Genomic DNA, 13,511 nt, shown 5'->3' with positions numbered 1-13,511 from the left:
AATGGAAAGTCAAACGAGAAATCTAAAAACCTGTTACGTCTTCCTGTAATAAATTGTGGTTATATTAAACATAGTTCCCACGCTTTTCTAATGATAAATTTCCAGGTCATTTCCAGGATGAAATTAATTTTTTCAAGGTTTACTGAATGGAATTAAAGAACATTTTAGATTAAAAAACATGCATTTTCTAAATCTAAAGATGGTTCTCAAGATTCTCCAAAACATCTAAGCCAGAAAAGATGATCATATACAAAACCACAAAATGTATCACATGAAACAAGTTTGATTATTTTCCTAAAAACATTGGCATGTAAAGTCATTTCAATGTACAAAATACAAATTCTAACTTTATTTTGCTGACCTGCATTATGTTGCTAAGTGGGAACAATATAATGTACATAGATTCATTTTGTTTCCTTTCAAACCTTTAATTCTAAATAATTTTATAGCAATATATATATATATATATATATATATATATATATATATATATATATATATATATATATATATATATATATATATAGATGTATCTTATAGAAAGTAAACATTTCCTATTACAGTATAAAAAAACAATAAATGCAAATAATTAGACTCTTGTCTCGTAATGAAGAGAGTTTAACCCTGAATTTATCTGTGCCAATAAAATCCCAAACAAGATTTTTCAAACAACCTAATTTCCTTAAGATGATCTGGTTAAAAATCCATCATTTAAAAACATTTTCAAAAGGGTTGATTTAAATTTTGACAAAAGACCTTCAAAAATATATACTGTTGTATAAATAAGGACTGAATTTTCTATAAAATTAACTTTTCTTCTTGTAATTTGTTAAACCAGTCCCCAAACATGTATTGATACAGGGGCTCGAATTGTTGTTTAATATATAATACAATGGATGACAATTTCTCATTTCAGCTCTGAGATTCAACAATTTGGACTACAAATTTGGTTTAAAATAAATAGCAGTCTGTTTTCTAATCAGGGTTTCCTCTGAATATTCCCACCCCATTTTTCATGTTTGGACATTTGGGTTTGGGGTGTTAGGTTGTTGCAATTGCATATTGAAAATTTGGAATTTGCCGCCACCGTGCGATAGTGACATATGGTAGTCGCTTACCAGCAGGCATAGAAAATTTAAACTTATGTTATATTGACTTATACCTGCATGAAATCGATAAGAAAATGATTTATTTTCTCAGAAATGGCAAGTATTATAATTGTTATGTCTTTAATCTGCTGACAGACTAGACAAAACTATGGCATTGATGAAACCTGACCCAGTACTCGCCATCTGCATTACTAGTCACTTCACAGATCTTAAATGACAACATCGGATGTCCATTACTCACGTGATATCAATAACAAACTCCATTTTAATGTTGTTGTAGAGAAATTCAATTACAATAAATGAAAGTCAGATACTTTTTGTAAAAACCAGCAATCTGGCCCGTCTAATTTATCAAGCAGAGAGCACGGGTCAACGAGGTAGTCATGTGATACAATAAAACTCCAGAAGTTGTTCTTGGAATATATAAATATGGAAAATGTTGTTTTCTTTTGTTTTTGTATTTTTATTACAATGAGTATACAATTTTAATTTTTTAAAATATTTTTTCTCTACAATATTTGAAAATGATGGTTGTTAGATTTGTGTACTCATGCAACTAGCAATGCATATCATGAGTACCAGGTCACATTTCATCAACACCATAGTTTTATCTTGTCTTTCAGCAGATTAAAGACATAACGATTTTAATACTCACAATTTCTGAGAAAATAAATAATTTTCATATCCATTTCATGCATGTATCACTCTATCTAACGTTTCAAGTTTGCTACGCCATCCGGTAAGCGGCCATGCATTGCCAGCACGATGTTTGCCTCTTGTGATGCTAGAGTGGTTTCTATAACTTTCATGTAAGGAAGATATGGATATCGAGCTGACTTTGAAAATAAAAGTCTACATGATGAATCTAATCCACTGAGCATTTGGATTGACTCAGCATGTTTATTGCAAGCACCCAAATGATACATACTGCACCTGCAGAATATTCTGGTTAGAACTCCGTAAGTTTAACACATAATCAGTGTAGTTATGACTCAATTATGTGATTGTTTCAGGCATCAAATTGTGGTGGAAAATTCCTGGGGTTTTCCCTAACTATCATCAATATTTGCAAAAAATTCCAGGATTTTTCACAGTCGGGACAAAATTATCATTTCTTCCGACTTTTTCCGCAATTTCTCGGTAGCATGGGAACCCTGATTAAACTAAGAAGATCCTATTACTTCTGTATATTCTATTCATTTTCAGTCCAACCACACAATAAATATGTCACTGATTGCTATACCACATGTGGTTGTTCATGTTTTTCCTCCAGAATTAGAAATGTCACCAGAACACACACAAACAACCATGCAAATATGGAATTTGGGAATTGTTCAGTTCAAGCTGCGGGAGAAAACTTACAAGTCAAACTGAGGAAATATTGCACAAATTTGGTTGGAACTATATTTTTTTCAAACATGTTTACCCCTTCTGCAGATAAAACCTTCTAACTCCAAAAAGATATCATAAGAAGTCTTTCAGTGAAAATACAATATCAAAATCCATTCAGAGAAATCACAATAACAATACTTCAAGATGTCTGGGTGGCATCATTTTCATACAGAACCAACAAGACATCATACTCAAGGTGAAAACTCCATGTCAACATGTTCAGGAGAAATAGCGACAAGATTTTCAAGATGGCCACCATGGTGGCCATTTTGGATTTCAAATCTGTACCATTTTAATTTCAGACCAACTATACATAATTAAAAGAATTCTTTAAACAAAAATGCCAAGTTGAAAGGACCATAAATGCTGGAGAAGTAACTATAAAAATATTATCAAGATGCCTGTCATGGTGGCCATATTGATGTCAGGTTGGCACAATTTTCTTATAGGACCAACAAGACATCACGAGAAATCCCCAACCTGATATAACCATCTATTCAGAGGGACTTTGATAAATAAATTTAAAGAATAAATGTCATAAGAAATCCTATAAAGAAAACTGCACACTGCTAGGACCATCCATTCAGAAAGAATAGTGACAAGAAGGTTTGTAAGATGGTCACAGTGACTGCAATACTTGACTCCAGATTGGCACCATTTTCATTTAGGACAACTGTACATCATTAAATCTTTCAGTGAAAACTCCATGCTGATATGACTATCTTTTCAGATGAAGAAGCAATGACAAGATTTGCAAAAGCCAGTTTGATTCTCAGATGGGCAAACTTTTCATTTAGGACCAAGGTGGTCTTAAAATGAAAGCGTGTTAAACATTTTATGGCAGTTTTCTCCGTAGTTTAAGAGTAGTGATATTAACAAGCTTGTGCTAATGGACAGATGATGGATGACAGCTGACTATGGATAGATGGATGACAGATGACTGGATATATGATGGACGACAGATGACAATGGACAGATGATGGCTGACAGATCACAATGGACAAATGATGGATGACAGATGACAATGAACAGATGATGGATGACAGATGACAATGGAAGATGATGGCTGACAGATGACAATGGACAGATGATGGATGACAGATCACAATGGAGAGATGATTGATGACTGAAGATCTTCTGATCTATGACCAATTTAGCTAAAAACATGTAAAAAAATTAAAAACTGCTGTAATACAAATGAAAACCTCAACAGATTATCTACATAATCTACACCAACCATATTTAGACACTGAGTGTTTTTTGTGCTAATAAGATTCTGGGAATAGATAATGACAGACAAAACCAAATCAAGATGCCCCTGATAGAATCAGAGGGGAGAACAAAAAGCACATTTTTTAAAGTAAATTATGCTTCTCCAAGAACACTTACCTGTTTATATTAATGTTAGGAATATAAGCCATACTACAACTCAAATCCAGCCCTCCAAAAGACAAAAATTCATCCTTTCTGTTTATATTATATAGGCAAAGGGCAATATGGACCGCCAAGCCATCTGATCAAAACTGACAGTAGGCTGGGTCAATGAAGAAATGTAATTCCCTTACTATGCAGGCCAAAGCAAACACTATCAGGAAACAGGCTTTGTATGAAAGGAGCTTCAGCAAGCTCCTGACTAAAGGACTTGAATTTGTTTGAATTGCACCAAGTCAGAATCCTTGTGAATAACTGATGCATAATAAGTCAATGTTGGACAACAAGTCAGAGGTCTTTGTTATGACCAAGATCCTCGATACCATCATGATGGAATGTGTCCTTAATAGAAATCAAAGCCAACTTTGTCTCCTCAAACAGGCAAAGAAAATAGTCATTTACTTGTGGGAAAGAGGCACTCAAAGGGACAATATATTTTACTTTGCCACAGTCCATAGAAATGCACCACTTCCCTTCATAAGCCTTTAAAGTAGGGGGCCTTCTAGCTCATGCACTTCTTTCCATGATTGAAGGATTGAATTTCTGCTCTGAGAGTTAAGAATGAGGGAGAGGATGGAACACATGGGTACACAGCTGTCTGAGAAGATTTGGTCTGGTGTGTAGGATCTTCCTGGGAAGATCTATCACTAGATCAGGAAAGTTGCTGATCCAAGATTTGTCCCTTTGTACTTCTGGCCCCTCAATTTCTGTATAAATCTTAGGAATTAAGATCATGGGAGTGGGGTAAGCAAAGGGCCACATTCCCTCCCAACTGAGAGAAAGAGCACTGACAGACCAAGCCTCGGGATCCGGTACTGGGGAAATGAAGGTGGAGAGTTTGTGATTCCATCTGGCTGTAAAAAGATTGATCATCAGATGCCCCCATGATGAACTCCATCTTGTTCTGTTCACTCTAAAAAGAAAAGGCTTTGATAATACATTTCATCTCCAAGAGATTGATGTTGAGACCTGTGTCATCCAAACCTCAATGGTGGAGGCAACCCAGTGGGATAAGATGCTGTTGCATAAAACAATCCAAGGAGTTGCAGAAATGGACTATCCATTTTAAGTTGGAAATGGATTATGTGAGATAGTAAACGAAAAATGAGATTGTTATTTCCTTTGACTAGAATGGAACTGATCATATGTTTCTGGAGGATGTTGTCCAAATACATCGCCATGGAAATACATTAAGTCATATGGAATAGGGATATAATACATTGGAGTAGTTTCATAAATCCACATGGACTTATGTAAAAGCCGAGAGAGGGCATGATATCTAAACCACAGGAATTTCCATAAGGACAGATGGATGGGAACATGAAAATATGCATCTGTCAGATTGAGACCTGTCAAATTCATTCATATGGATAGAGAGGTGGACTGATCTTGCACTTTCTGTCTTGAATGTCATTGGTCATCATGAGCAGTAATGGCTTGGAGGAAATATCTAGAGATTGTGGATTCCAAATAATCTCCACTCGCTTCTTCATGAGATCTGGATCTCTTGCTGCAAAAGGATGTCCTTTACAGAACAAAACAAGAACCGAAGCCCCCTTGAGACAATCTGGATTGCCAACTTGCTTGGTGGAAAGAGAATGATCGAACACTGTTTGAAAAAAACAAGAAATGGGTACATACCAGATAACTGTCTGCGGGGACACTAGTCAGTGGCAAGAAAGCAGAGGCATCAGGGTAGAGAAATTTTGTTTCCTATCCCATCGATACAACTGCTTCTGGAACTGATTAGCAGATTGTCTTCATCTATAGGATTGGGATCATGGCTGGTATTTGGGTTGTGCACCAAAAAATCCAGTATCTCCTTGTCTTCAGCCATCATGTCATTGTAGCTGCAGAGAGATGGAGGGTCAGTTGTTAGGCTGCCCGCCCCGCAATTCCTCTTTTGCTATGGAACATTAGACGTGATCCAGAAGAAAGTTCACTGGGTCTGGGTGGGATGTACATTCCTGGCCTTGTATGCAAGTCCAACAATGATGATGTGCTACTATATTGTGAACAAGCTTTGAAGTGGTGCATAGCATGTCACCGTAATGAAGCAGGTGAAGTCAGAATGACTGCAGAGTAGTTCTTGTTTAATGCTGGGAGATCTATGAAGAGGGCATGAGAATGGGTCTTATCCCAGCAAAGAACGCTGGAAGCTGACTCTCAGAGAAAAGGAAAGGCTTTTGAATTGCCTGGGTCACTGATCTTAGTAGCTATACTCTCAGCATTTTCTTTGATTTTTCTTGACTGTGGGGGCAGACTGAAGGAAGGGTCAAATTCTTCATCATCAAAACAACTGAGTTTTTGACCCTGCATGCTGGTATAGAAGAAGGTTGATGGTGGAGTGGTGGCAGAGATTCTGAGTTTGGCAACACCCTATAAATTCCTCTACTGCTACCATAAAGCTATACTCAGTCTGTTCTTTGATGTGATCTGAGCAGGAACCACCATTATCCCCATGCTCTGTGTGCCAATCATGCTGGTAGAGATCAAGACTGATATCGATATCTGTATAATACATTCCAAGAGGGATAGACAGCCATCATCTCTAACGCTGTCACAGGGACAGCCAAAATAGTAAGCCATGAGTGAATACTTACTATGCATGATGTAGTCATCTGTCACAGGGACAGCCAAAATAGTAAGCCATGAGTGAATACTTACTATGCATGAAGTAGTCATCTATTCAGTAAAACAGTAAACAGTCAATAAGGTGTCGGGCATATGGATGGCAGTGTAGACAACTGTACTGCAGCATAACGGCAATGTTAGGTATACAAACAGATCTATCAGTACGATCCCCAATAAAGTTAACTTTCAATGGCTCAACCTGAATTGGACGAAATCTCCTTCAATGTATTTTACTTCTTGACTAAAACAGAGGAAGACAGAAGGAAGTGGAGAAATTGGCCAGAACTAATCAACTCTTTTGTTGCTTGCTTTACCAAACATTGCACCAGTAACTCCAGAGACAATGTAGACAGTGTTAGAAAAGTCACAGCTTCCTCCATTCCATTAATGTTGTTGTTGTTTTAACCTAACAACTTGCTTACCTCCTACCACAAAACAACTCGATAACTGTCTGCGTTCATTACTTGACAAACATGCCCCAGCTACTAAGTGCATAGCATCAATTAAAAAGTGTTCTCCATGGTATAGCAGTGTTAGGGATCAGCTTCGCACTGCTAAAAGAGACCACCATAAAGCTGAGAGGTTCTGGCTTTCCACCAGACTCACTATTCATAAGCAAATCTATGAAGTCACTAAGAAGAATGTCACAAATATAGTCCATGCAATGAAATCAGCCCACTACACTACTAAGATCATGGAAAGTTCCAGCTGCAAAGAGCTCTTCGAGATTACTAACAAGCTAATGTCAAGGAACAAATCAACACCACTTCCAACTACCTTCTCTCCAGTCGACCTTCCGGACATGTTTGCAAATTTTTTCTGTGACAAAGTACAAACCATTAGAGATAAGCTTGACACCACAATTTCAACTGACTCGTCGTCACCATAGAGTTGGGATACAGAATTTGAGCGGCAACCATTAGCAGCATTTGAACCTGTCTCTATGGATTTTGTATGTACAATCGTGATGAAGAGTGCACCAAAGTCATGTGAACTTGATCTAATTCCAACATCACTGCTGCTTGAGTGCTTAGAACCAGTATTGCCTTCACTAACTGATGTTATTAATACCTCCCTCTCATATAAAGCCTCTGCTGAAGAAACCAACACTAGACCATAACGAATTAAAGAACTACCACCCAGTTTCTAATCTCTCATTCATTTCACAAATTTTAGAAAAGGTTGTTCTATCCCAGCTTGTATCTCATCTAAATTCAAACATTCTTTTTAGCAATGTACAATCTGCATATCACCCTTGCCACAGTACTGAAACTACTCTTCTAAAAGTAGTTAATGACATTCTCTCTGCATTGGATAGCGGAAAGATTACAGTCCTCACCCTCCTTGATTTGTCTGCAGCATTTGACACAATAGACCATGATATATTACTTCACCGTCTCCAGCATGTGTTTGGCATTCATGATACAGCCTTACTGTGGTTCAAGTCCTACTTGGTCAACAGGACACAAATTGTATCTGCAAATGGAATACGCTCCAACCCAGTTGATCTATGTTGTGGTGTTCCACAGGGGTCTGTTCTTGGACCTGTTCTCTTCATTCTGTACACTCAGTTGCTCTCAAGTGTCATAGATCATCATCCAGTGTCTCATCAATTGTATGCTGATGACACGCAAATATACAAAACTAGCCACCCAACTGAAGTTGATGCTACCATCCAAGGTGCAGAGAGGTGCATTTCTGATGTGAAATCATGGATGACATGTACCAAGCTGCAGATGAATGATGATAAAACTAAGGCCATTCTGATCACAACACAAAGACTTTCTCATTCACATCCTTTACCTCAAACAATAAATATCAGCAACACCAACATTAAATTCACACAATCAGTACGAAACCTAGGTGTTACTCTGGACAGTACTCTCACATTGCACCAACAGGTCATGAACATATGCAAGGCTGCAGATCTTGAGCTGAGATGCATCAGCTCCATTTGCAAATATCTTTCAGTTGATGCCACTAAAACACTTGTGTGTTCATTAGTACTTTCAAGACTGGACTATTGTAACTCAATTCTGTCTGGTTCATCTCAATATCTACTCCAGAAACTTAAAAAAGTTCAAAACACAGCTGCTCGGATCATACTTAGAGTACCACGATTAGAGCACACCTCCCCGCTGCTCTGTACCCTACACTGGCTATCCATTCGATCCGGAATCAAACACAAAATTTGTTCTCTGTGCTACATTTCACTGTCGGACTCTAGTCCAACATACCTATCTTACCTCACTCATGTGTACACACCAGCAAGATACTTAAGCTCTTCTTCTGACAATCGTATACTCATTATTCCAAGTATGAAAACAAAGTCATATGGACAGCGTTCTTTTGCATACCAGGGCCCAGCAACGTGGAATGAACTGCCGACTGAACTTAGACACAAAGACACAGTGATCACATTCAAGAGAGCTCTCAAAACTCACTTATTTTGACAGCAAGAACAAACTTAAAGACCTAATAATGTTTCCTACCTGAAATATTCTCAGCATGTTTTTTATTTTTTTAAATGTTTTTCTAATTTCATGTTGTTTGTTTTTGTAATAATTTTATTATGTTTCTTATCTTATAGGTGTTGTCTAAAGTTGTAAAGCGCTTAGAGCTTTTAAAGATTAAGCGCTATACAAAGTCCTCATTATTATTATTATTATTATTGTTGTTAACATAGCGTTTAATGCCATTTTTCAGCACAAGATAGGCTATACATGGCGGCCAGGATAACTGGTGTAGGAAGAACCCTGGAAAAACCCAGAAAGAACAACCAACCCTTGAGAAGCTACTGGCAAGTTTTCCCATGTACCAGCATCAGCCAAGCCTGAGACTTGAACCCATGCAGAAAGAGGTGAGAAAGCAGTGACCTGGAATGGTGAGCACTTTAGACCACTGGGCCACTTGGGGCCCCTCCGTTAGTGTAACAGCATTTAACACCAGGCTGGCCCAAGACCCAGTATAAGATGAATGTTCAAAACATCAGAACTCTCTGTCCTTTGATTTCCAATATCACTCCCCGTTTCTTGAAGTTTTCCTTAGAACTGTTGACCATGTATTGTGTGACCAACTGGTGCATATCCTGCACATATCCAACAATGTACACTTGTACTTGTGAAACACAAGTCATGAGATTTCTCCCTGGCTTTGCATTTTAAATTTAGCTTACACAGTCATCATAGTTAATTCTGAAACGACAAAGTATGAGAGAGAAAAAAAAGAAATGCATAGTTAACTGCATTACAAATGCCCGATACTTCTGCTATACCAGGGGTGATAAATAAATTGACAGTGTGCGTGAACACAAAGTTCATCACTTTCTATTACAATGTAGCCTTGTCGAACATGCAATCAGAGAATGCAGAAACTATGTCCACACGTGAAAAAATTCAGATAATTTTAGTGAGAAAAATAAAAAATGTATACCACATGTAGAATAATCCATAATGCATCCAAAAATAACAAAATCCTCGATGGATGGGATGAAAAGAAGCACAAATTTCCAAGGGATTTTAGGAATCAAAGTGCATGATGTCAGTTTACTGCAAAAAGTTTATATCTGGATTTGGGAGATAGTAGCATTTATATTTCTAACAAAAATTGTGACAGGAACATATTCAAAAGAGAGAATGAAAATCAAGCATTAGCCAGGCTTTTTTCTCTCAATTCCTTCAAAAGCTGAAACAAAATCCATGAAATACACAACAGACACATATGCAAATATTAATTTGTAATCATTTAGTAATGCACTTTCCACATTTCCTGCAAACTGGCAGAGGTGAATATTACAATTTTACATATGCATTTTATCTTTCTTTCAAAAGCCAGTTAGATATAGAGATCACTTCAATTGCAATCATGGCAAAAGCCACTGAGACACAGAGAACACTTCATTGGCAATCACAGCAAAAGCAAAGTCACTGATACACAGATCACTTCATTGGCAATCATGGCAAAGGCAAAACTACTGAGACATAGAGATCACTTCAGTAGCAATCACAGCAAAGGCAAAGCAAATGAGACACAAGGATCACTTCAATGGCAATCATGGAAAAGGCAAAGCCACTCAGACACAAGGATCACTTCAATGGCAATCATGGTCAAGGTAAAACCACTGAGCCACAGAACACTTCAATGGCAATCATGGCATAGGTAAATACAAGGATTAACAGATTATAAGACAGTTTTCTTCCATTGCCTTTGTCAAAACACAACATTTTTAAAGAGAGCATTGTCAGTCTAGGAAAAAGGATTATACTGGTGAGTCTGGAGCAAAAATAATGACTTGATGCATACTTACCTATTCGAACAAGTTTTTCAAATAAATGATGAGTGGAGGAAAAGAAACTCATAAATCTGACATCTGCTGTTCCAATTAAATCTAGCAGAACAAAAGCATCCTGTAAAGAGAAAAAGTACATCACAATAAACTAAAAAAAATATGGATAAACTGAAAAATCTAGTGTACAGCAATCTGCTAATTCAAAATAATGAAATGTTACATTTAGCTACCAGTGCACAAGTCAGTTATCTATATGTAATACCATGAAAGGACTGTTTCATCTCTTGATGCTAAGGAGAGCCAAGTGTTTCAGTATTGGTCATACTCAGCACCTTGGGACAATTAGCACATTCCCAGCATAGTACTTGTAATAATCAATGGGTCACCATACATCAGACAATATTGATCAGCTCTTCTTCAAGTAACATTTCAGTTATAAACTACTTTGATCGTCATTGTGTTGCAAATAAATAGATCTGCTCTAAAAGAAAATATCATTTGTAAGATAAATGCATAATTATTTTATAGATTTCTGAAAGAAATACATGGAAGCAGCAGAATGAGTTTAACAACCTGAACAACTGTGTAAACATAATGAGGGGCCCTGGGTAGCCAAGTGGTCTAAAGTGCTTGTCTTTACTGATCACTGACATCTTACTTCATTCTCTGTGGTTCAAGACCCAGGCTCATCCAATGTGGGTACATGGGAAAGCTTGCCAGTAGCTTCTCATGGGTCAGTGGTGCTTACCAGGGTTTTCCTGGGTTCATCCTCAACCAATCTGTACTGGCTACCATGTATCATATATAATGCACTGAAAAATGGCCCTAAACCCAAAACAACAGCAACATATACAGTACTGATGACAAATCTTGGTACAGGAGAACAAAAATAATTATTCTTTGTGCCCGAAAACTTGTACTGATGTAACAAATATAACATTTTTGGTGTCCCAACAATTATAGACAGAAAAATGTTAATAAAATTGGCAAAATCACCATACAACAAAAAAGCACTAACCAAATCTTCATCAATTGACTGTCAATAAACTGTTATAAATTACTTTGATTGTCATTATTTGTTTTGCACATTGTTATGACTACGGTCTTCAACTAACTAACAGAAAAGAGCAAAACCCAAAACATTTTAGTAATATTCAATAAATAAATTTATTTCCCTGGAATACAAGTGAAATTTTTTTAAAAAAAACAACAGTACTGTGAATGAACCTAAAATACAGAGTACTGTGCATGAATTCCAGTGGTGTTCCAAATGAAACTTTAATGTGATGACCTATATCCAAGAACAGTGTTAATGTGCTAACAGTCTTGATGTATCACAGTGATATAATCCAAAATGTCTCTCAATAAATTCACAATCCCAAAAGGGTGATTTAGACCGAAAGTATTAATATCACATAGTAATTCCAAAGAATAATTTAAATAAATCTCTCAAATTACAATTGAACATAACTAAAAGACTGACTCAGCTTCAAATGTTAAGACAGGAATGAGTAATTCTAATATAAACAAACTTTACTATAAAAGATTAAGACACAACATGAGGACCCGGATAAAGGACAAATGCTAATTTCTACAACATTCTAAGTTGTCAACATGATCTATTACTAAAAGTTTAGTAAAGAACATGACAAACATCAGGTACACCAGGAACTCACATGAAGAAAACCTATATCCTGAACTCAATCTATGTAAATATGTTTACCTACAAAAAATATTAAAATCATATGCAAAATTACAAATCAAAAGACATTAGTCAGGTAGGCCCAAACACCCACCCTCAATTATGGACAAAAGTTGTTGTTGTTATTTTTGGAGTTTAATGGCATTTCTCAGTGCAAGATAGGTTATACATGGCAGTCAGTATGACTGGTGGAAGAAGAACCAGTGAAAACCCCAGCAAGAACCAGCAACACACAGTATGCTAATTGAAGTTTTCTCACATTCTCACACTGGCCGAGCCCAAGACTTTTAACCCAAACAGACAGAGGTGAGATGGCATTAGTCAGTAAATGTGAGTGATTTAGACTACTCAGCCACCCTGGACATAAGTCAACCACATAGTACAAACTAAATACACATAACAGCATGTGTATATTTTTTATTTCTCCAACTTAAAATAAAAGGTAAATAAAGACTTCATAAGTCATGGGCCACTTTGAGTTCACTGGGAGACCTATACTATAGTGTATGTTACATAGACATTGCATAACATGCTTAGCATCTCTTATAGCTTTGCTTATTCCTAAAAACATTGGATTTAGATTTTCCTTTGCCATTTCTATGAAATCTCATTCTTCCAGATCACATTTGAGCTATAAATCTGTTGCTGCTTAATTTGCTTTTTGTTTCAGGTACTCAAGATAAACCTTTTTTCAATGATACAAGCAATCCTACAAACTGGTGTAATATATATGAAGAGACATATTCATAAAGCACATATTCGCATAATTCATAAAATAAATTATCACATCACAGGTTTCAATTCTGAATATAGATCGACTAGATCATCATCATGTCTCAAGTTTCATAGACCATGAAAAAATAACTTTTGAAAATAATTAATGGTGTCCCAAGACTTATGGTCATTATGATAATTAGTAATTTAGGACTAAGTCCTACCTGTAAATATTAATGAT

At 36.6% G+C, this 13,511-nt stretch overlaps 1 protein-coding gene across 1 annotated transcript in view; it reads right to left on the bottom strand.

Annotated features, from left to right (window-relative positions):
* LOC149804439 (glutaminyl-peptide cyclotransferase-like) overlaps positions 1 to 13,511 on the bottom strand; it is a 70,859-nt gene that overhangs the window by 22,656 nt on the left and 34,692 nt on the right. Inside the window, exon 5 of the mRNA XM_089940398.1 lies at positions 10,873 to 10,972. Coding sequence (XP_089796524.1) covers positions 10,873 to 10,972 — 100 coding nt within the window. The remainder of the gene's footprint in view (positions 1 to 10,872; positions 10,973 to 13,511) is intronic.

Source organism: Sinohyriopsis cumingii, chromosome 2, assembly GCF_028554795.1.
Source record: "Sinohyriopsis cumingii isolate HCF-2022 chromosome 2, ASM2855479v2, whole genome shotgun sequence".
Classification (NCBI taxonomy): Eukaryota; Metazoa; Mollusca; class Bivalvia; order Unionida; family Unionidae; genus Sinohyriopsis; species Sinohyriopsis cumingii.
This window is presented reverse-complemented; position numbering and strand designations above follow the sequence as displayed.